This window comes from Sceloporus undulatus, chromosome 1, assembly GCF_019175285.1.
Source record: "Sceloporus undulatus isolate JIND9_A2432 ecotype Alabama chromosome 1, SceUnd_v1.1, whole genome shotgun sequence".
NCBI lineage: Eukaryota > Metazoa > Chordata > Lepidosauria > Squamata > Phrynosomatidae > Sceloporus > Sceloporus undulatus.
This window is the reverse complement of record NC_056522.1, coordinates 163,239,562-163,264,521: the sequence shown is the minus strand read 5'-3', so window position 1 is coordinate 163,264,521 and position 24,960 is coordinate 163,239,562. Positions and strand designations below refer to the sequence as shown.

The 24,960-nt window shown below is 38.6% G+C and overlaps 1 protein-coding gene across 1 annotated transcript in view; it reads left to right on the top strand.

Moving 5' to 3' along the window:
• ERBB4 (erb-b2 receptor tyrosine kinase 4) overlaps window positions 1-24,960 on the top strand; it is a 608,869-nt gene that overhangs the window by 133,049 nt on the left and 450,860 nt on the right. The window contains exon 2 of the mRNA XM_042445446.1: window positions 14,850-15,036. Coding sequence (XP_042301380.1) covers window positions 14,850-15,036 — 187 coding nt within the window. The remainder of the gene's footprint in view (window positions 1-14,849; window positions 15,037-24,960) is intronic.

Genomic DNA, 24,960 nt, shown 5'->3' with positions numbered 1-24,960 from the left:
CCCACAAGAACCTACCACCAATGTCATTTGATATCTCAGTTTCACACTGGAGGCAAGAAGTTTTGAAAGGGTTGGAGAATCCTTGAGACACTGCTTTTCAGTGTCAGTACAAAACGTATCAAAGAAATCCACTGGAAATGTGAGATTTCTTTCCTGTCCTAGCGGGAAAGGTGAGGTACTTAGTAGTAATAAAGGATGATGGTGATGGAAGTGATATAGCAGTGATGCATGAAGGAACAGGAAATTAGAGAAATTAATGCATCTCCCATCCAATAAATAAATAAATAAATAAGCAGCATTTTCTCCCTCTCATTAGTGAGGCTACTTGGGTAAAGATAATACCTAAGAGTTGGATGGCAATATAGCAAAACACTCAACACTGCTGCCAGTATGGAGATGATAGCAGGGAGCAAACACTGGCAGATTCACTGAACATGTTATGCCAAATTCCAGTGGAGATCAGATTGACATATTTGTAAGGCCTTTCTTATGTCACACTGTGGCTTTATAGGGGGGAATATAACTCATCCTCACTTCTTCTTCTATCTATGGCCAGAAAGATCATTAGGGGAAAATAGTGTGGTCAAGATTATAAACTATTAAACTGATGTACATACTCAAACAGATATATGGTCTTGCATACGAAGACCATATATCTGTTTGAGTATATGTAACATCAAAAGAACTCTAAGAACTCCAACCACACTTTAGTCATGATCTATAGTTTGCTATATAATTTTTTTAAAATTATTTTATTTTTATGTATGTTTTAATTCTTACATTGTTTAATTGCATTTTAAGAGGGTTGAGGGTTTTGGAATATATGTTTTTTTAATCTTTGTAAACCACCCCCATTGCATCTTGTAGAGGGGCAGGATATAAATAAATTATTATTATTGTTGTTGTTATTATTATTATTATTAATATGACTAGGAGCCAGCGTGGTGTAGTGGTTTGAGCATTGAACTATGACTCTGGAGACCCAAGTTCGAATCCTAGCTCTGCCATGTAAAACCACTGGATGTCTTTTGGCCAAATCACACTCTCTCAGTCTCAGAGGATGGCAATGGCAAACCCCTCTGAAAAATGTACCAAGAAAACCCTGTGATAGGTTCAACTTAGGGTTGCCATAAATCAGGAATCACTTGAAGGCACACAACAGCAATAAAATACATGACTCCTTTTGTATAACCAGGCACTCAAATAAACTTGCTACATTTTATATTTTTGTAATATTTTAAACATTTTTTTCATTTATTAGGAAATAGCTAAGATCGCCTTTCATTTCTTCGATTTATTTTGTGTCCACTTCCCTTAAAAATAGATACTCGCACCAAATTAAACTGGGTTTATGTCCAGACATATGGACAAACTTCTCTTCACACATAGAAGCTGCAAAATGTTTTGTTCCCTGAGTAGTCAGAGATCCCAAGTCATCACAACAGCTCAGCCTGTCAGTGCCAGAGGGTTCACTCGCTCAAGTGCAAAATGATATCTATATTCTCATGTTATACTGTTTGTGCAATTAAATCAGAGTGGAGAAACAACAGGGCCAGCCCCATGTATATCACCATGTTCCCTGCCATCTATTGCCCAACGCTGTAACCACATTGGGAATCATCAGCAAAGGGAAAGAGTGCTAAATGTTTGTAACTTGTTTCTGTAATCTGGATTTCTCTCTCTCTCTCTCTCTCTCTATTTATACATTGCCTTTCCCCCAAAACTGCAGTTCAATGTAGTTTACAAGGTAAAAAGAAGTAGAAGTAAAAACATAGATAGCTAAAAATACACAAAAGGTTTGTTATTGTCATTGTTGTGTACCTACAAGTCATTTCCAACATATGGTGAACCTGTCACAGGGATTTCTTAGCAAGATTTGTTCAGAGGGAGTTTAGCTTTACCTTCTTATGGGGCTGAGATAGTGTGACTTGCCCAAAGTCAACCAGTGGGTTTTCATGACTGAGTAAGGATTTGAACCCTGGTCTATCAGAGTCTTAGTCCAGCACACAAACCACTACACTATGCTAGGAGTACTAAACTGTCTATAGAACAGAAACAGTTTAAAACACTTGTTTAAAAAATGAACAAACAAATACAATACAGCATGCTTGTATTTGTTTGTTTGTTTAATATTCCACTTTCTTTCCTGTGAGGGACCCAAGGTGATTACAAAAATTCTAATTCAAAAAAGATAACAACCTGAAACTATAAAAGCTAAAACATAACTAAACAAGTTATCATATTAACATTTAAAACGTCTGAAAATAAAATTATTTGAAGTCTATTGGAGGTAAATGGCCATCAACGGCTGACAAAAGAACAGCAAGGAGAATGATATGTATACAGGCACACACATATATTCACACTTGTCCTTCCAGATTTGATTATTCATGGATTATTAGTTGGGGGCTGACTGCATATATATTAATAGATTGATGATCAACCACAGAAAACGAAACCAAACACAAGATATTGGGCTAAACAAGAGCCACTTCCTTTTGTCCTAAAACCCATTTAAATTGAACCTGGAGATAAGGAACAAAAACTCCTCAAATAACAAGAGGCAATAATGAGTTCCTTCTAACAAATAAGTAATATGTAATGAATTATCTTAAAAGTAACATTCCAAGCTCTATTCATGCATGAAAACAATAGTAATAGGTTTGTTTTAGGTATTTAATAATGCATTAAAAGACAGCACATGCAAATTCTAAATGTACTGCATATACTCATGTATAAATCTAGATATCTGAGTCCATTTATCCATAGGTCAATGTAAGTATTTTACTTTAACTCTATTTTAAAAGTAACTATTCTCTGCTGAAAGGCAAGACTGTAGTCTGTTCTGGAAGTACTGGCCCTCCTCTACTTTCTCATCCATCCATCCTTTAGCATGAGCACAAACTGTTATGCCTACTGGAATTTCATACGTTCTTTGGAAATTTTCTCCTTTGCTTTGTCCTTTCCAACCTTTGTTGCATGCCTCTAAGTTTTTTTCTCAACTTATCCATGGGTCATATCAAAATCCATAATTTTGGCCCTAAAAAATGCTCCCAACATATGCATGAGGCTGACTTATAGCTGAGTATATATGGTATATGCCAACTGAACTGGCTGACCATTACAACATGAAACACCAAATACAATGGCAGTTAAACAGGTTGATTCAGCAAGAAAACGATGGTTCATATTAGTTTTTTACTTCCTGGGGGCAGGGGATGTAAATCCCTTATAAATCATACATTAAATCATTGGCTTGTTCCAGGATTGTATTTTTCCAAACCCAAATGCTCTAAAAGCAATTGCAGGCTTTCCTATGCTTATTATGGGAATTGGTGAATAGGCAGTTTGTTTTATTATTGATTTTTGACTTGATGGTATTGTGAAAGAGGTTTGTTAATGTTAGGCAGAAATATAGCTTTGAAGAATCTTGTTGTCAGTGCATCAGCAAAACAGAAAAGTCTCACCGTAGTTTGCACTGCCAATATGTTTTCACAGCCAAATTTAACAAGGAAGTAGATGAACAGATACTAGGATAAAAGTGGCACACTCTGAATTGCTTTGCTTCACAGTCTCCATCAAGCAGGCCACTATGTAATTACAGCCAAATCTTGGCAAAGACTTTCAAAGCCCAAGTAATGTAATAGAGGATTTAGTATCAGATACATAGCGAATGCGTGTACCTCCCTGTTCATCACAGTTTTCAGATTTGCTTGAAATCACATAAAAATGCAAGGAAAGCTCTGCTGGGTCAGACCAAACATTGTTATAGTACAGTATCCTGCTTTCTGCAGCAACTGATCATATACTCCCACAAAGTCCACAAGTGGTCAGGGGAGTAAGAGTCTTCAGTATGAGAAATACCTTTGAACATGTTGATTCTGTTTAGCCATTCTGTCAGCTGTGGACAAAGCTCTGCTCTGTTCATATGTTAAACATTATGTTAAACCAGGGTGGACAACTCTAGGACACACTGAACTCTGACTGGATTTGGAATAGAAATGGAAAGAATATTCTCAAATACTCCTTTCCACACTGAAAAACAAGTTTCCCAACAGCCAGGAAACCGTTTCAAGACGATTAGGAGACCATATCAAATTTTGTACAATTTTCTCCCATGTCCAAAAGAGTTGTGGGGAAAAACAAAAGATTCTGTGGATCAAAACATATAAAAGACAATTGTTTTAAGGCAGAAAATGGATTTCCTGTGCAGAAAACGCTTTTCTTGGAAACGTATTTTCTAAGTAGAAATACTTTGGGACATATGAATACAGGGATAAAATGTGCTGCCTCCCATAATAGGCTTGAATCCCATCTTGGGGAAAATCTCACCTTGGAAGACAGGATACAAATTCAATAAATGAACAAACAATCTATGATAATTATCTATCTTTGTTTGCAAGGCTTAAATAGTTGAGGATAAGTCAGAGGATTTTTGAAGGCTGTGAAATATAAAAATGGAAATTTTGCTTGTCCTCACATGTTCCTTTGTCAATTTGTTCCTCAATAAAAAACAGTGGCTGAATATCAGTGAAAGTACACGTGGGATGTAATTATCCTCTTGAATTCTGAAACACATACATGTGTATATATTCTTGGAAACAGTCTGCTTTGCTGAACCACTCATTCTGAACCAGAGCCATTAGTTCTGCCCAGAATCCTGCCCTGAACCCTTATTGAGTCACCATCACAGCTACACTTTGAGAAGGTTAGTTTCCAAAACCAAACTGGTCTTGCTACTTTTCATATGCAATGGCTAGTTCCCAATGTCTTTGTTCACTAACAACCATAGTTAAAACTGTACTTGCTACTTCATTTCCATGCACAAATGATTTTGAATTTCAATTGACATTCTCACATACTAATGACACACACACACACACACACACGTCTGTCTATCTGTCTGTCACTGGTTTCCACTCCACTAAATGCATCTGAGGAAGTAGAGCGAAATCTATGAAAGCTCATGCTGCCAATTTCCCTCTTTCAGTTAGTCTCAAAGGTGCTACAAGATCTCTCCACATACTGATTCTACAGACTTAACGCGGCCATATCTTTGAATTCTCCCACTGAGCCTGTTCATGTGCTGCTGAGGGAGGAGGGGTAACTAGAATGAGAAAGTGATTAGATTATGTAATGAACATCATCTTGGTGCAAGCTCACTTTTGTTAGCTGCCTATGTTGCTGAAATAATGGCCTGCCAATACTATACATGTGTAGCATCCAAGTGTTTGATGAATACTAGTGGCTAGACTTTGTTGGCATGCCTGCCTTCTTTATCCTTCACCCTAATAACCATGTACTTGTCTATAACTAGTAAAAAGAAGCAAAGGATAGCTCATTCTGTTCTTTGTTTGCTATTGTTTGAAAAATGTATGCAGGCAAGCACAAGAGGAATCCACAGGGGAATGGCTCAGCCTGAGGTAGACAAGGACGTTTCTGACACACTGCAATGTACATAAGACTTGGAGAGCTGAGGAACAGTATATCTAGTGCCAAAGGATCCCAATTTGAGAACTGACATAGGCAGATCTAAATGGATAATTGATTGTTCTTGAAGTGAACACAGATCCTCAGTGATCTGAATCTTCGTATCCTGACAATGTTTGTAAGCTAGCTCTTTTTAAAATGGAAATTGTAACAACAAGTTTGATGAGAGAAACTATATGCATTCTTAAAATAAGGTTAGTCCAGATTATTCAGCACTACATGCAAGGAAACCACTATGTGCAGAATCAGGACTGCTTGAGCATGAAATCAAAACAAGGGAGAGTGAAGCAGGGATGTAGCCAGGATTTTAGGAAGGGGGGGTCCAGACTAAGTGCCACCATTATAATGGGGCTTGGGTGTGGCGGCGCATCAGCACACACCATTCATTTTTCTAATGGAAGGGGGGTCCGGACCCCAAGAAACCCCCCCTTAGCTACGTCCCTGAGTGAAGAAATCAAGCAGCGCCTTTGAGAGCAACTGGTTTACCTTCATATGAATTTTTGTGGCTATCAATCCAATTCTTCAGATGCACTGGAGGTACATTGGGGATACACATTTAGTGAATGGGGTTGGATCACTGTGTAATATATAGAAAAGTGCAAATTGTGACCTTCAAGGAGTTATGTGAGACAATACAGGTCCATCTGGTCAGTCTTGAAATGTAAAAGTAATACTGAACACACTATATTCCTTATACCTTCTATTCTGTCTCATTAATTATGCAGAGCCCAACTGTATCATTATTTCTTGATTCCTCTATAATGGATTCTAGCCTGAAAATCATTTGCCACATCTGTTTTGAATGTTTTGTATTGTTAACATCCTCCATTTTTTTCCTATAGGGGAGTTAGACATTTCCAGTTGTCTTTGAAGTGTTTCATAGACCTCAAATAAATGGGCCAAAAGGATGCAAAAGGCCAGAGGCCACTCCCACCCCAATCGCTGTGGGCCTGTGGCAACCACACATGCCTGGTACCAATCTGGACTGCTGCCACAGTGCTAAACCAGCCAACAAAAAGGAACTTTTTTCCCTGCTCCTTTTTGGCTCAGCTCTTCCAGCTTAAGGCAGGCTTGGCATGGATTCTGGCCACATTCAAGGCATACATTGTGTAAATGCCATGACCCCAATGTCATCCAATTGTGGTCCTTTTGGCCCGTCTGCTTTGGGCTATAGTCTTATTCCTAAGATTGGTTGTTAATTTGTCAATTTCTGACATGTCTACTCATTTCAAAAACCACTCTTCTCTCATTGGGGCTAAACAGACAGGCAAAAAGAGGTGCTTTCCGGCTGACTTGAAGGTGTGGCGTTTAGATGGCACATGCCACTTTTTCTTGCCCATCTGTTTCACCCCATTGATATTTTGTTGTCTTACCAATTCCCACCGTAGATTATACTAGCATTCATGACCATGTAAATTAAGGCTTTTCCATATTTCTTTTCTATTTGAATGTTAAGTCCATTCATGATGTTTAATAAAGTTCCTGGATAAGTGGGAAACTGATCTTTAATTTTTTCATTATTTTAAAGTGTATGCATATATACAGGTATGCAGTGCATTTCCACCACATATGAAAGAAATATCAAATAAAATCAAAAGAAGAACATTATCAAGAAGGCATTGTGTTTCACTGGTTCATTCACTGCCAACTACCAGAACATTTCAAGAGAGATATAAAATTAGAAGGAACTGAGAGTGGGAAAACCAAATTAGATATGTTGCTCCAATCTGGAATCAAACAATTGCAAAATTCTATAAATTGTTAATGACCATTGAAATGGAGGAAGAGACAGTAAAGTACAACATGATCAGATGGGCACAGATTATAGGCCTCCAGATACCATTGGGGCAAGGATCCAAAGTATGGAACCAAAGTTTGAAATTCATGAGGAGCAAGATTTGAGAGAGAACTATTGTAAGATATAAAGGGATCTTGCTAATGTTCTTCTTCAATAATTCTTTATAAGTGAGTCAGTTGCTTTTGTGCAGATTTTCATTTGTATAGAATGGCTCATGGGGTCCATAATGGTATTTTGGGCTAAGACTTTTTTTTAAAATCTTAACCATATTCTCTATAGATATTTCTCTGATGTAGTGGTTCAGAAATTCTTTTACTGGATTAGAGTTTGTAGTAGCACAAGAAAGTGTGCCATCTAAAATGTAGGTTGAATCCTTCTAACTATAGAAGTTTCTTATTACCCAGCATTATCCAATCCTTCATCCATGTAATGCAGCATGCATGGTAATACATATTCAAATTTGATTAATCTGAGGCCACCTTTTTCTTTCTTGTCCTGTAGGGCTTTTCATTTAATTCTTGGCTTTTTTCTGAGCCAAAAACATTTGGACAGCTCCTTTACCCATTGCTTAAATGGTTTGTCATTTATCATTACAAGGAAGTTCTGAAATAAATACGTATAATAACATGGGGAGGACATTCATCTGGATTGCTGAAATTCTTTCTAATAAAGACAGTTTTAATAGTGTCCATTTATTTATATCTTCTTTAATTTTATTCCATACTTTATTGTAGTTATTCTTTTATAGTTCTAAAGTATTTCACCTTTTTTTTTCTATTTTGAAGTCTGATATTTCTGATAATTCTTCTGTTCTGCTGAGGTTTTTTGTTAGAATAATTGTTTTTTCCCCCCTTTGTTAAGTTTAAATCCTGTGATTTCTCCAAATTCCTCTAAGATTTCTAGTCATCTTCTTAAACTTTAGTTCGGATCAAATAAAAATATAACAACATTATCTGCAAAGGCCTTCAGTTTATACAAATTACCTTCAAATTGAATTTCCAGTTCATTAACCAATCTGTCTCTTCTTATTTACTACTTCCAGTACAATTTTTTTTAAAAAAGGAAATATGAAAGAGGACATTTGGCCTTTATCCTTATTGTTCTTCTCTTTGGGTGGAAGGGAAAGATACTCTTTCTGTTACATTCAAAATTGCAAGATGCAGACTTACTGGCTTTTGTGACTCTAACAGCATCACTTGTTTGCCCTGCATCAACCCTGCCTGCCAAAGAAGCCAGTGTACCTCAAAAGCTAGGGTAATTTTTTTTGCATCCTCTGGTTGGCTTTTTGAAGGCATCATTAATGTGAATTTTGGACTTTGCTTTGCTAGCAGCATGTCTAGGACACCGTTCGCAGTTTGGGGGTGCTTCTGGACTCATCACTCCACCTTACATCTCAGGTGGATGCGACGGTCAGGAGCACCTGTTATCAACTTTGGTTGATATGCCAGCTGCGACCCTTCTTGGGCCGGGGGGACCTTGAAACAGTGGTACATGCTCTGGTAACCTCTTGTTTGGATTTCTGTAATGCGCTCTACATGGGGCAACCCTTGTACCAAACTCGGAAGCTGCAACTGGTCCAGAATATGGCAGCTAGACCGGTCACTGGAGCTTCCAGGGCCAGCCATATAACACCGGTACTTAAAGATCTACACTGGCTGCCTATTCGCTTCCAGGCGCAATACAAGGTGTTGGTTATTACCTATAAAGCCCTAAATGGCTTGGGCTCAGGGTACTTGGAGGACTGTCTCTTTCCATATAATCCGCCCCGTGCTCTCAGATCGGCCGGGAAGCAACTCTTGAGAGTTCCAGACTCAAAATATGCCATGACAACGCAGAGGGCCTGCTCTATCTCGGCCCCAAAGCTCTGGAACTCGCTTCCCGGTGAGCTCCGCTCGGCCACCTCTCTTGACCAGTTCAAGAAGGAGTTAAAAACTTACCTGTTTCAACAGGCTTTTCCCTAGCTCTCCCCGATGTAGCCCTCCCCTCTCTTACTGTTTTTGTTGTAGTATTTCGAGCTAGCTAGATTTTGTAATTTGTAATTGCTACTGCAATTTTTAATGTAAAGTTTTTGCTGTTTTTATTGTGTCTTATTTTGTATTGGTATGCTGTACTGGCATGTGTATGTAATCTGCCTTGATCATTGGAAAGGCGGGCTAGAAATAAATATTTTATTATTTATTATTATTATTATTATTATTATCTTTGAGAAAGAGAATGCTTATTATCCCTGCCCCTTTTCTTCAATGCTTTGGTCAATGGTAAAAGAACTGATGATGATGCCTTGTCAAACCATATGAGCCACTAAGAACTTTAGAGCAGCAGTCAGGGATCTGTAGCAGGACAAAAATTCAGCATTAAACGAAACAAAATTGAATATCTCTGAACTGTCTCCTGGCTTGTTCAAGAAATCATGATTAAAACAAACTGTAGATTAATATTGTGTCTGAATTAAGCCAAAGCACATGAAACACTTCCAGCACTTGCATGGCAGTAAATTTTAGGTTTTATTATCTTGAATATTTGTTCTGTTTTTCTCTCCAGAGACTGTTGCCTTGTAATGCATAGGAAACTGGGCTAGCAAAAATCTTGCAGGTTAAGAGCATTGGTGGAATTATTAAGAAGGGTTCTCTCTCTCTCTCTCTCTCTCTCTCTCTCTAAAATCCCAACCATCTGGGTGTCAAGGATGCTCATAAAATTTTCTTTCTGTTTGCCTTTGGTATCCAGTCAGGAATTATTCTTTGAAGATCTGGCAAACCTTTTGCTATACTTCATGACTAACTTCAAAGAGAGACATGGTGATGCTTCCCAGCCCTGTTTTTCAAAATCATCATCGAACTGCATCCATCACAAAGCAAAAGGATCAGTTTGTTATGTTTGTAGATGCAGACACAGCTGCTCTAAAAAGAAGCTAAGCCAGTATTGTCCAAAGTAAGGATCCATCCACTCATAATCTCCCTCCCCACCAACCCTCTGTCTCTTCTCACTTTCTCAGTCTGATGTAGATACAAGCTTTTTGGCTAGAGGAAAAACATTGGAAGCTACTGAGCTAACAGATGGTTGAACATCTCTCTTGTGTAGCCTCATTCAAGTACAAGCCAAGGCTCACTCTGACAGGAGGAGGCAGAAGTCCCTTCCAACAGCATCTGAAGCTCAGAGATTCAGCACAACCTGCCTCTGGTATATTTTCCCTAAAGTGTAAATAGGTGGAAAAGCACAAGTTATTGGTCACAGACCTTTTCTTTGAATTAAGCTTTTTGAAACCAGGGTAGCTCATAGTTGACAAACTCTTAACTTCAGAGGTCAGTTCATTAACTTGTCCTGGCAAGAGAACTTGGAGGAGAGGCAACTTGGTTTCTCATTTCTACATCTGGAGAGCTGGAAGGGAAAAGCATCCTGTTCATTTTTTCTTCCATTGCTTTCTAGATGAAGGTGGGGAATGAAAAACAACTAGAGCTGTAGATGCAATGAGATCCCCCCCTTCTGACATACAAATAAAATCTGTTGCAATATAACACAAGTGGGCAACTGCATGCAGGATGGAAACCAATTTCCCACTACCATTACCTCTTCACATTAAGCTCAAATACCTCTGTTTACCTTGGCAGTCCCTCTCAAAGTGGCAGCTGAAAGTGGTGCCATGTCACTTGCTATCATCACTTTGAGAGGGACTGTAAAGGAAAATTGAGATACAGTGCACCTGTAGCATATGCAGATGTGCTATACACAGCTTTAACCTTATGTGGAAGGTTAAGCCCCCAGAAATATAGCGGTGCATGCACTCGTGGCAGATGCACCACGCTGCGCACAGAAATGCTTCCCCATTAAAACAAATGGGGGTGGAGCATGCATGTTTGGTGGGATCTGGAACAGATCCCAAGCATATGGGGAGGGCCCACTGTATTTCGGGGTAGTACAGGTTCTGGAATGCTCATGGGGGCAAGGATGGGAGTATTTTTAAATCATATCACATATTTGTGGGGCTTTCTCTGTTAGGGGCAAAAATTGTCTGAAAAACTGTACCATTTAAAAAAGTGGGTGTTGGGGGGGGCACAGAATTGGGATTCATGGGCCACATGTGGCCTACAGGCTATACTTTGGCTGTCCATAAAGCAGAGGATAGAAAAATTATGTGCTTAATTGGTCCAAACCAAGTTATAACAGTTAAAATGCCAAGTCTAGTTCCTTACATGAAAATATATAGTGGCCCTTCTTGATAACACGAGAAACCAGCTTTTCCACATGATTTCTGAGAGGATAGAAAATTACTTTTTAAAAGTAATTTATTCCTGTTTCTCCTTCTGTTTGAAAAGTGATTCATTGTGGTTACCTGTCACTGTGTCACAAGGAAGTACTGTATGTTACTTGTTACATTGCCCATCATTTATTCCGTTTCTTTTTTAAACAAACAAAAAGCAAAGCCTGTAGGATGTGTCAAAATGCAACTAAAGGCCTTGAAAATGATCTAGGAAAATAAATTAGGAAACATTGATAAGGTAACTTAATCCCTATCTATTGATGGAACTTTATTGCACATGCATTATCGCAACTTTCCCATTGTTACTTTGCTGCAAGTTATTTTGTTATTTATAACACATTGCTTGATATTTTTTTTTACATATTACCCATGCTCTGATCTCACCAGATTCTTCCAGAATATGCATTCTTACAATCGGCAACAAATACTTTGTTATTTTTCTCACCTTTCTGAAAATTATTTAAAATCTGTGCAATTTTCAAGGATATTCACAATGTGGGGGTTATTCTTAGCCAAAAAGATGAGGGGCTTTGCATAGAAACAGTATATTTTGTGCAGAAATGTTATTTTCTATGCCAAAATGTTCTTTTCTGCTCAGGAAACTTGGTTTCTGCTCAGAAAATGATGTTTTCTGCACACACAAAAAGCTACTTGAATTTTTCACACAAAATAAATTCCAAAGAGAAGACATTGGCATATCCAATGTACTGCTCATCAGGTTTTATGACATTTGGGAAATCATTTTTCAATTGGCATTCAGATACTTGTTGAAAATTATTTCCACCTCAGAAGGATGTCAAGGCATTCATAGCTCTCTCCTGCTGTGTTATTCCAGTGGTAACGGTTATTTAGAGATATGCTGCTGGTGAACCTTGAATAACATTCTTCATAAAGCTTTTCTCTGAGCAGTAGATGAGATAACTAGTGGAGTGAGGATGAGGATAAAGAAATGGGATTTGTACAACATAAACTGAGTCAGAATCAGTGCATGATAAATTGGTGTTAAATCTTGGACCAGTTGTCAAGACCTCAGTGGGCCCTGGATACTTTTGGTATGCAGTATTATTAGAGAGAAAGAAGACAGGTTAATGAGTTTTGTATGATCAAATGAATGGATACAAGATGAAAACAAAGATGGAGATTTCATGTAACTCTTCTCAAGAAGAGTAAACAATTGAGCATCTCAGCCAGAGAGGCAGACAGCTACAGTAAGAAAATAAGTGAAAACCCTGCCTTATCAGGGCTATGAGTTTTGCATTCTCACAAATGTCAAAGAAACACAATGTTAGCTCTCTGCCAAGTTCTGAAGTTGTGATTTAGGATTTGGAGGTTGAGTGGAAGCTGACAAATTTACCAGGAGACTGCATAGTGTGGTGGTGGTGGGGTGTGTGTGTGTGTGGGGGTGTTCAAATTGTTGGGTGGATTCAGTCCCTGGTTCAAAACATCCAGGAAGCTGTGAAATGCCATGGTGGAAGGAGATTCACACTGAACCAGAAACATTGCCCTCTCAAAAGCTGAGACTTAGCATGACACTGGCTGTACAGACCACCAATAAATGCCAACATTAGGGTGGAGTGGAGGCGTGGTGACTGCTTGCTTCAGCTTGACTCCAGCCACATGCCCAACCAGATGGTAGGTGGCATCACACTGCTTCTTCAGCACAGTGTTTAGACATGCTACGCCAAAGAACTGGCAAAAGGTCACCACCATTTTTGTTGTTCTAAAAAGGAGCGGCAATTTGCTGCTTCTTTTTAGAGCAGCAAAGTGCCAGATTGGGGCCACAGAATGCGGTTGCCACGGGCCTGATCCGGCACTGAAAAGGGTAGTGTGGAGCCATTCCTTTGGGGCAGTCTGTAGAGCCCCACAGTCACCAAAGCTACTATGTTGACCGTACTCCAGAGAGACAGGGAGCATGAGGGTGCTTCTTGCAACAGATATTCTTTCATTCCTCACCTCCTTCCTTTCCTATTGGGCTTTAAATAGGAGTGAGTGAGAAATTTATGTATTTCCATATTAGATGCAAACTTTCCAAAATTCATGAATTTCCTAAATGGAGTGGCTGGTGGACCTGCTGCTACTGAGGTAATGATTTCACTATCTATATAGGAAGATGAGTTGGTGGGTTGTAGCAGAACTCTCATTCGACTCCAACCAGCTGTGTGAAGAGCTTGAGGAATGATGGTAAAATCCAAAATGAAATCATTGCTTCTGTAGCTGCAGGTCCACCAGCCATCCCATTTATGAAATTCATGGATTTTGGGAAGTTTTCATCAAATATGGAAAGAAATAAAATTGGCATTCAACCCTATTTAAAACCAGACACATTGAAGAATGTGAGATTTTATTTTTTTAAAATAAAGACATGGGTGAAAGTAAACGGAAAGGCTTTCTCATCCTGTCCCTTTGACTGCTTGACTCTTCAGAGTCTGAGTTTGCATCCTTGTATATTTTGCCATATCTTTAATACTGAATTAAGGTTAGCCCTTTTTTTGGAAGTGTATTTAACTAGCTTGTACTAGGTAGGTACACCATAGTTCTTTCCATGCTGGGAATAGTTATACTTGCTGCATTTAGTCAGTGCAGATAGTTGAGAATTTCATTCATTTTGATTTTGAAAAGAAGCTACTGCATTTATATACATGGATAGAACTTGAGAACTTTTATAAACCCACAAGTGAATAGAATAAAATTTACAGATTAATTAATTCCCAGTTTTAAGTCTTATAGCTTTTAAAAGTATTTTTAGTTGCACAGGCTTGCAGCAGATGTTATCTAAAAGTGTCTCTTCTGTATCTGCTGCATGTGACATGTGTTTTGTACTATCTTTCATCTAGAAATAAACTTATTAAGGTTTAAGACAGTAATACCAGACTGTGACAGATTATGCTAGAACCCCATGTTATCTTTAATGCATTAAATATAAGCATATCTCTTTTGAGGTTCTGTTCCATGTTCCATGTCCGCCCCTAACATTTTAAGTGTAGAGGATGGCAACATGGAATAGAATCTTCTCTGTGATGGCCTCAAAGAAGAGAGAACCCTTTTCCTGGGTAAAGTTACACCAGTCTTTCCTTCTTATCTTTCAGCTACTATGTCCCCCACAGCCTTCTCACAGAAAGCACTGGGAATGGTTTGATATCTTTTAATAAAGAGATTGCTGTTGGCCACAATTTTGTAAACTCAGCCTCCTCTTAAATGAATTATCCACATATTATATTCATTTTTAGCACACTTGGAGCCTTAAACCTGAAAATCTGTACAAAAGTAGATTATTAAGCAAATACATTGTGCTTTTATGTCTTGCAGTCTATCCGAGAAGTCACAGGCTACGTCCTGGTAGCTTTAAATCAGTTTGAGTACCTTCCTCTGGAGAACCTGCGCATTATTCGTGGAACTAAACTCTATGAGGATCGTTCTGCCTTGGCCATTTTTCTTAACTACAAAAAGGATGGTAGCTTTGGACTCAGAAGACTTGGACTGAAGAATTTGACTGGTAAGACTACCACTTACACATAGATACATATAAGATTTTTCAATCCTACCTGGTGGGAAGAAAATGTACTGTTTCCGAGTACTTTGGTCTATAGAAAAGATATTCAGCTAGAGTTGCAGTCTTTTTCATCAAGGGTACCTGCACCTTGAAAGGTAGAATGGACAGTATGTGAAAAATTTATGGTTTGGTTTGATTTGGTTTGCAAGAAAGATACCAAACACTTTAATTTTTTCTGGTCCTAGGCTGTAAACAGCTATGATATCAATGCAGCTTTCATTTCATTGAACAGATTGGTATATTGTTCAACTGTAGAGATAAAAAAAGTAATTTACATTAACCAAGATTTTTTAAATGACGTTACCAAATTTGTGGTCTGCAACACTTTTAATGAAAAATACAGTATCATCTAAAGTCAGCAAAATAGTGATACCTTTATCGAGCCAACCAAAATGCACATTGTACATGTTGCAAGCTTTTGAAGCTCTACTGGGTTCTTTATCAAACAAAGGTGTTAAAAATGATACAGGAGAATGAAAGGGGGAAATTGACTATGTTAGTCATAGCCCCGCATTTGGTGAAGTTGTTATTGTCCTCAGTTCAGATGGCATGGAAATTCAGATGGTATTCATGCAAGTGGGCCCTCCTCCTTCTAGTCATGTGGGTACTAGAAAATTCAGTCCAGGAAATAAGCAACGCCCCATTAGCAAGATAAAAAGCTACTGCCTTTGAGGTCCAGTTTGTCTCAAATCCTTTGCGAGTCTACAAGTCCCTTTGTTAGGAAGATAATTCTGAATTTTTCATGAAGCTTCCAAGCTTTTGCATTGGGAAGACTTTTAGGGGTTGTTAAAGTCTTCCTGATGCAACCCTTCACATGCCAATGCAGTGCCAATTTTTTTTTATTATATTTTATTTTTTATTCAAGGTAGAAATCACCAAAAATAAATTTCCAGTCAATTGGCTCTCTATTTTGGATTCTCCTGTGGTGGCTCAAATGTGGTATCTTCACATCCAGAAAACATATCACTGGTCACTGAGTGGAATTTCTATGATCAATTGGGAATTCAGACCCTGGTCTCCCAGAGTCCTAGTCCAACTAGGTGTGATATATACTGGGTCAGAATCTATCCAGATTGAAATGCAGTTGAAATTTTTTTGAGAAAATATATTATTAACAATAACATTTTAAAAACTCAATAACATTGTACACAATAAAACAAAGAAAACATTATTTCTTATTCCTAAGTATGCTAGTAGGGAAATTTTGTTTAGTTGGCATTTCCATTTCATACCCCTTATATCTAAATGTGAACCAGAATACACATATCTATTAGTTATACAGATTTGGAATTTTGCAATACACTTGTCTGGGAACATAAATACATAAAAATGTTTATTTATTGGTTGAACCAATGACCAAAGTAGCATTATATTAGGAACATTGCTTCTAACATTAATACATTAGGCAAACATATGTACCAAATGTACATCAGGGAAAGATTTCCACCAAATACTGTTTTTAAAGGACACAACTAATGCCTAGGAAGGATGGGATGAGCTTATGATGGAAAATAAAAAAAGCAAAATTGTCGCTTTCAACCAGCCAAAATCATAAGAGTTAAAAACTTGTAAACTTAAATTGCTTTAGCTGATATGTTCAGAACATAACTATATACTGAACAAGATTCATTGAAGAAAATTATATGTGAATCAGATCAGGAACCTTGTACTTACATCTTGGTTGAAGAATATCTTGTGCACAGTTAACACCACTGCCAATGATGACTGGAGTTTAGAGAATGGATAACTGGGCATCCTCTTCTTTGCCAAAAATCTAAGTTCTCTATTTATAAAAGCATATATATATAAAATGGACACAGGTGCAAGCCTTGTTTCAGGGTAAAGTGAGGTGAAACAAAGATCAGCTTGTAATGTTATCCCTTCAGGAAGGAAGGAAGACTGGCACCATTAGAGTCTGGATGCAAAAATATATTTCTAAGCTGAAACTCAGTTCTAGTTTTCCATGACACCCATGCTCATCTACTTTTTAAAGAAAAGATCCTCCTAATTTAACATGTACAGTTGTTTTAAACTGGGTTTTCTATTAATGCTTGGGTTTTTTTGTATACAGAAAGCAGGCGCCCAGACATACACACATATATATCTGTACAGTATAAACGATCCAACATAGTATAATAGTCTAAGTGGTGGACTACAGTGGGTCCTCCATATCCACTGTAGTTTGGTTTCAGGGCTACACCTTCCCCCCATGGACACCAAAATCTATCAGTGCTCAAGTCCCAATATATACAATGGTGTACTAAAATGATGTTCCTTATTTAAAACTGCAAGGCCAGATTTTGATTTTGGGGGGGGGGGGAATTGTGATTATTTTTGAAACTTGTTTGGTTGAATTCATGGATGCAGAATCCATGGAATTGGAGGGCTGACTGTACAATTTCAGGAGACCAGGATTCAGATTCCCACTCCATCATAGAAACTCACTATATCACCTCCAATCTGATTTTAAGTGAACCTTGTGATCCTGTTTGCAGGAGCTGAAAGAAATGGCCCTGCCCAATTTTGAAACTCACCTGTGCAGATGATGCATGTGAGTAAAAACAGTAGGAAAATGGTCCCAAGCAATGCCCTGGGGCTTAACACTAGAGCAAACAGATTGGTCCAGTTCAAGCCTGAAAGAGCGAACTATTGAATGGACATGTGGGCAATGCATCAGTGGAGATGGCGACCAGGTTTCTGTCGTACCATTGCTGGGCACAGTTGTTGTTATTATTGTTGTTTTGTCATTCCTCCTAAAATCGATCATACAAGCACCAGGTAGTCAGTGGCAACATCAACCCATGTCATACCCTGTGTACTGAAATGAAGATAATCAGATTAATTGGATTTAATAAAACAATAACATACCAGCTGGTCAGTGGGCCATGAGGAGAGGGGGGAGAAAGTTCATATGTAAAGAGGTGATGCCATGGCTGCACAGGTGCTCATGTTCCAGGAGGATTTTGAGGCTGGTTTGGATCTCCCTGACCTGGCTTCCCATGGTGGCAGTCCTCTGCTCCACTCGGTAAACTGCAGGGGTTTGAACAAGAAAAAGGGGGGGGGGGGGCAGGAGGCTCCATGATAGTACTGTGCCAAAGTGTCACTGTGAGCGCCGATGCACCATAGGATTGGTCGTGTGGGATGTCCAATGGGCTGTCTAGTGAGTGAGACAATGGAGGTGATTGGCTGCTGCTAATGGAGCATCTGTGCACTCATGTGCATATGTTTGTGGCAGAATAGGAAAAAATAATGGCAGCATGGTTTGTAGTTGTAATTGCTTCATTATGGTGGGTCCACTGTCACACTAGGAGGGGATGTTCATTGGTTGTCTGCTCATTGTGGGATCTAGTGGTGCAGTCAGTGCATTTTCCTTCCGACTTAGGAGACCCTGGGGGTGAGCTGGCTTTTCCCTCCATCTACTTTTGGCCTCAGAGGTTGTTTTGCCAGTTCCTTGCTCTGAAATATATAGTCTGCAGAACCTATTTGTTGATGGTCTTCCATCCAAGTACTATCCAGGGCTGACCCTGATTAGCTTGCAAGATCAGATGAGATCTTCCTTACAAACATAAATGTCTTTTCTAGTCAGTTATGGCTTCTGGTGATGTGTCAAAAATATGACAGTTTCAATTTAGTCATCTTGGCTTCTAGGAAATTTCAGGACTCATTTAACTTAAATATGTTAGCAAGTAGAATTAATCCATTAGAAATCTTTTGACTAATAAGTCAAAAATAATTCAGTCAGAATATTAATATTTTAATATTATTTGCATTTATTATTATAACTTATTAAAATACAGGTACAGATGTGCATTAAAAGTGGCAATCTCCCTTTATTCTCATACAGGAGGAAATGAGTTTTCTAGTGTGGTCCTTGTGGCAAAATCTACATGCCCAAAGAATGCATTAATGTTTTATCCATATGTCACGTTCTGTAATTTTAATCTCAGTTGTGTGACTAATTACTAAATATTTATTTAACCAAATGTATACTGTGTGTGTGCACGTGTGTGTGTGTGTGTGTGTGTGTGTATATATATATATATATATATATATATATATATATATATATATCCTTGCAGGCTTAACCTCAGTTAAGTCAGAGTTAATGGGCCTCTAGTGCCATTATTCATCATGTCCTGGTCCTGAAAGCAGTTTCTCTAGCATTTTGTAACTGATGGTAAGAGCAAAACACCCCATTTGTATCATTCTCCTTCTTCATTCTGTATAAATGGTTTCATGAGAAATATTGCTGGATCTGTCTTTCGACATTTAGTCCTCTTTCAGCCAAAACAAAGAACTCCTCCTTATTTTGGTCAAGCCTGATGACAGGTATACATCATGCCATTTAGCCTCAATGGTGGGGGCAAAGTGAGAAATTAATGTATGTATTTTATTAATATCATATTCACTTAGAAGGTGCCCTGTCCTTTCTTACAAGTGATGAAGAGTGTTGTAACAGAGATCTGTTCCTGTGAATTAGCAGCAGCCTCTCTCCTCCCCATGTTTTTAAAGCAGTAGGGTAGTATGGGAATCTATGCTGCTATTGCTGTTTTCAATAGTGCCTCTGACAGCATGCCATATTCCAATGTAGAACTGTAATTGTAATGTCTTAACAAAGGCCAATATAACATTGTAAGATAACATGATCCTGGACATTACTAGAAGCACCAATTTCATTTTCTTGTGGTACAAAACAGTGGTACAGTCCGCCCTTCTCTTATGCAGGGGATCCGTTCTGGACCCCCCCCCCCTGTAAGAGAAAAAATGTGGATGCTCAAATGAATGGGGCTCGTGCCCATGGTGGCATACGGGGTGCATGCCATGGGAGTGCACCCCATTCATGCGAATGGGACTTGCCATCCTGCATGCCCCATGCGCTCCCGTGCGGCTTTGAGCATATGCTCAAAGCCACATATAGCATGTCCGCATATAACGCAGACACACTGTATTACAACACACACACACAGACAAGGAGAACCTTCTGCTAAAAAGTTGTGAATCCCTTGCCTTTAAAATGGAATATTACACAAGCCCACCAAAGATCTATCTCTGTGTGTGTGTGCACACACACACATGTGCATATAGAGGACAGGGCTACAACTTATTTCTTAGCCACTGGTTGATCCTGCTGCTCAGTGAATTAGGCAACTGTTTTTTTCTCTACATTCTTCAGTGTGCGATAATGTCCTTACCCTAATAATTGCTTGTATACTAGCCAAATGCCTTGATAAGGTTTGTGTATTACTTATCAGTGGCATAATCCCCTGTGCCCTCCTCCCAGTGTGCCCAATTAAAACTAATTGTATGCAGTGCTTGGTGGATTGTGCCTGTGGAACTCAATAGCTATAAATTTTCCATTGCGACAACATAAGTCAGGTCAGTATGATAGACCATCTAGATGTAGTGGCAAACCGACATTTCAAGAACCGTTATTTTGGACAGCCATTTTCCTTCAGCTTTTTTTGTCAGTTGAGACCAAGAAAGATGTACAGAGATCACATGCCAGGCAATACTATTTGGTCCATAAATTTAATGGCCAGAAGATTGCTTTGCACTTCAAATATGAAGTCAACTGCTGGCATTTGTCAAGGCATGTCTTCACAAAATTTTGTATCATTTTTTCTGATTATACATACATGCCTTCTATACAGTCCTTTCCCAACAGGGAATGAATTGGAAAAGGCCATGCATGTCACCCCAGGACACTCTTGTGAAGCTGGACACATGTGGCGCACAGTGGGCTTGCACCTTGCCTCTGCTAGCCATCCCACATGTCACTTCTTTGTCTGCAAACTTTGTAAAATGATGCTACGGGAGACTTGAAGCATGAAGGAAATGCACTTGACTTAAAAATGTCCAACTCTTTCTAAAACAGATCTCAAAATGGCTTCTGCCCTAGATTATCTTCAGGTGTTTTCAAAAACTGTTTCTTTCCATGCATGGGGGGCTAATGGTCCAAGCATTGCAGGACCTACTGCCACCATGTTTTTAAAGGGGGACACCTCCCTGCTCAGTCCAGAAGCCTTCCTTGTTTCCATTCAACTACTCATGGAACACTTTGGCTCCTACCATCACAAAGTGTTTTGTTCATCTAACATGTCTTCATAGCATATATCCTGGTATCCTAAGGCACTTACAATACCAAGAAATAACATCAGACATTCAACTGTAACCAAATGTGTTAATCAAATATAGAGAAATCCTGTCGAGAAGACTTGGATCAACAAGCATCTTCAGTCTGGGACTTAAACTATGCAAAAAATTTCATGTGGTTCTTTCAGAAAGAAAACAGCATTTTCTGCACAGAAAATGTAGTTGTGGACTTATCCAATGCAAAATGTTAACATTACTATTAGCAAAAATTACTTCCTGCACAGAAAATGTCATTTCTTATGCAAAAATACCAAATATGAATTTTGTGCAAAATCAGTCCTAAACTGTGAATAGTCTTTGAAAACTACACTGTTTTCAAAAACTTTTTTGCAGTGAGGAGAAAAATTGCTAACATTACTAAAATTACTCATTGCTTCCTTCCAGCCAAGGTAAGTACATAATCATCATTAGTTTGTGTTCCAATGGTAGGTTGGTAGAATATTTGAATGTTTTTTGTATTCCGGTGTTTGCAAGAACAGCCTTCATTGTAAACATCTAACCAGGAGAGAGGCAACCTGAAGGTATTTGCATCTTGATGAATGTTGGCTGCTGTGATTCTGCGATTGTAAAATAGCTGGAAAGGAAAGAAGTGGGGGCATTGTTTACATTTTTTTACATGTTTCTGGGAGGAATTTGGAGCCAGAAGGATTAGTTTGACCAAATACCTTGATTTTTCACTACTAAAGCAAGGCACACCACCTTCTTATCTAATTGTGTTAGGCATGTTGTTTTTGAAGGATTAAAGCAGTGCTATATCATTGCAGAGGGTGGTTGTAGTATAATCTGTCACATGCTCTTGACTCTGTCATCCTCTGCATCAGTGTGTTCAGCTTAAGCTGAAGTCCTGTTCTCCGCTCAGTCAGACCTGCAGAAGGAAGACTGTGCCAGTAATAATATAAACCGGCAGGTGTTTTCCACATCAGCTTCTAAGAAACTGTAGAACTTTACTGAAACTTTGGGTATTTAGATAACATGTGCCTTCCACCTCCAATAAACACGATTTTCTCTTCTCAGATGCAAGCATTTTTAAGCAAGTCAGTCCTACAGCCAAGAAATGTCATGGCTGACATGTGGCTAAACTATCTTGTTCTGCCTTCATCTGTTTCCCACCTCAGACCTATTACTCGAGTCACAATGAAGGAGATAGTGACTGACATCTAGTCAACATATCTAGTCAAGTCCAGCATTGTTCTATGGCACAACACCTTTCACAGAGTGATATAAGTAAGGCAGGGCCTGAACAGGCAGGCCAAGATAAAGCTGTTTTGGGTTACTTTGGAGATATGCTGTTTAAACGACACATGCATCCTAAGAGGCCAGAAGCTGTGTCAAAGCGTGGCTTTGTCGCAGCTTCTGGCCTCTTAGGACACGTGCATCATGTAAACAGCATACCTCCAAAGTGATCTGAAGCAGCTTTATTTTGGCCTGCCTGTTCAGGCCCACAGATAACTGAAAACCAGACTTGTGGCAGGAATTGTCTGAATGGGGCAGGATATACATACATAGGTCTTGCCATGGTTAACATGGAATACTATTTGAGTTCCTCATCAGAAAGCAAAATATCTGAGACTAGTTTAGAGTAGGCCGATCCAAAAACAGAAGTCATATCAGCAAAAGAAACAGCTGGAAAACATCTGAAAGTGTCATAGAAGAGTGGCTTTATTTTTTAGAAAACTGGCCAATCCTGCCTTTTATGCTTATCAATATTTTTTAAAGGATGCCTTTTTTCCCCTTTTCTTTTTGCAGCTCTTTCCCCCAGAGAACAGATTCTCTTCTTTTGATTTCTATAGTGACATCTTTGGGTAGTGAAGTTCTCTTGTTCCTGGATTGCCTGAGGGCTCAGGATGGAAAACAGTCAAAAGAGCATATAGTGATTCTATGGCTAATGAAAATGAGACACATTATGATTTCAGTCAGTGGTGTCAAAACAGCTTTGGAATTTTTTAAGAAAACAATAAATTATTTATAAAGCTAGTTCATAATAATTTAATTCCTTTTGTAATATTTTGTATTGCTTGCCAAAATGTCTTAAATTCATGATGTGTATTTATTTTATTTATATACCACTTTATTATAAAAAATAGGACTAAGGATAGCTCACAATCACGATCATAACATCTGATCAAAAGAAAACATAAATGAAAACAAAATGAAATTTAAATATAGTCTAAGACATATTGATGCACAAATGGTGGCCAATTTCCAGTAGATTTTAAACACAGCGTATACATATTCCAGCCTACAGTTGCCATTACATTGAGCTTTCCCAATTTGCCAACTAATTCTCCACCCGATAACCAAAAAGTCAGTCTGCTTGTGGAACAATTGCCTGCATTGTGCACTGCACAGATGCATCCTCTGAAAAAGTGCTATTGCTTGCACAACTATTTTTACACAAATGTATTGTTCCAACAGGATTTCAGTCAGAGAAAATAAAACAATTCAGTAAAGAGCCCCTTTCTCAGCAACTTGATGTCTACATGAATAAAATGGCCTTTGTCTGCTGGCAACTGCACACAACATGGGGGCAGTCACCAGGAATGTCCTTTCTTGTGACTGCACCAAACATTTATCTCAGGGTGATGGACTGAGAGAAGGGCCTTCCCTGAACACCTCACTGCTCAGAAACATAGCTTGCAACAAAACTATATAGAGACCATAACCAATTCTTTAAATTATGCCTGCAAACAAACTGGTTGCCAATGAAGCTGTCATACATTACTGCTATATGTAGAAACAGTGACAACCGCTTGATTTTATGTCTTCAGTTTCTTATTTCATATGTCTAAAAGTCTTTGAGAAATTGTGTTTTCTAAAGGTCTCCTTGATATTTGACAGAAATGTGAAGGCATGCCCTCATCTAATGCTATTTCAAATCTCTGCAAATACAATTCTTATTAGACCACACACACACAGATGTGACCCATTTGTGCAATTACAGCTGCACTACTATGAGTTTACTTACCTGAGAGTATACCCCAGTCATCACAACAAGGCTTACATCTGAGGAAGCATGCCAAGGACCTTGCTGTGTAGTTTCTCTTTTAGCAGTAAAAGTGAGTGATAGGATATGGACACCGCACAGCACCTGAAGCATTTATTACTCTTGAGTTTCAATTAACAGAAATGTGCTTTAGGCGTCTTATATTATGATTGAAAGAAGGGAGGGTCAGTAAAGAAGTGAAGACAAAAAAACAACTAAAGAAAAATTTGCTTAAATCTATATTGATTCATTGATGATTCACTGCAGTTTTGAGAGAGATTTTGTACTCTTGAAGTGAGCATTCTTTTACCTTTCGTCCCAGAACAGTATTTGAAATAACACATATTTTCTTCCTCCCTGTTTTGCATTTTGTTTGCTTATTAGTTTTTTTTAAGTTGCAACAAATAACAACAACGGCACTTCCCAATTTTGCTATATCAATAACTTAATGCATGATATTTTGCGAATGTTTAGATCGGTCTTGATTACACATTCAGATTAGCTCTGGACAAAAGAGATTGCTGGCAACAAAATGCAATAGCATGGAAAGTGCTCTTCTTTCACCCATGATAGCCTGACATCGCTGATTTTCCATCTCTTCTCCTAATAGTTAATCTGGGTTATGTGGCCACCATGCAGATACTGTTGTTGTTTCACCAGAATTGTATACTTGGTGCTTCCCCTCTGGATAAACAGTCCAAGTAAACAAATAATGCCAATATAGAGACTAG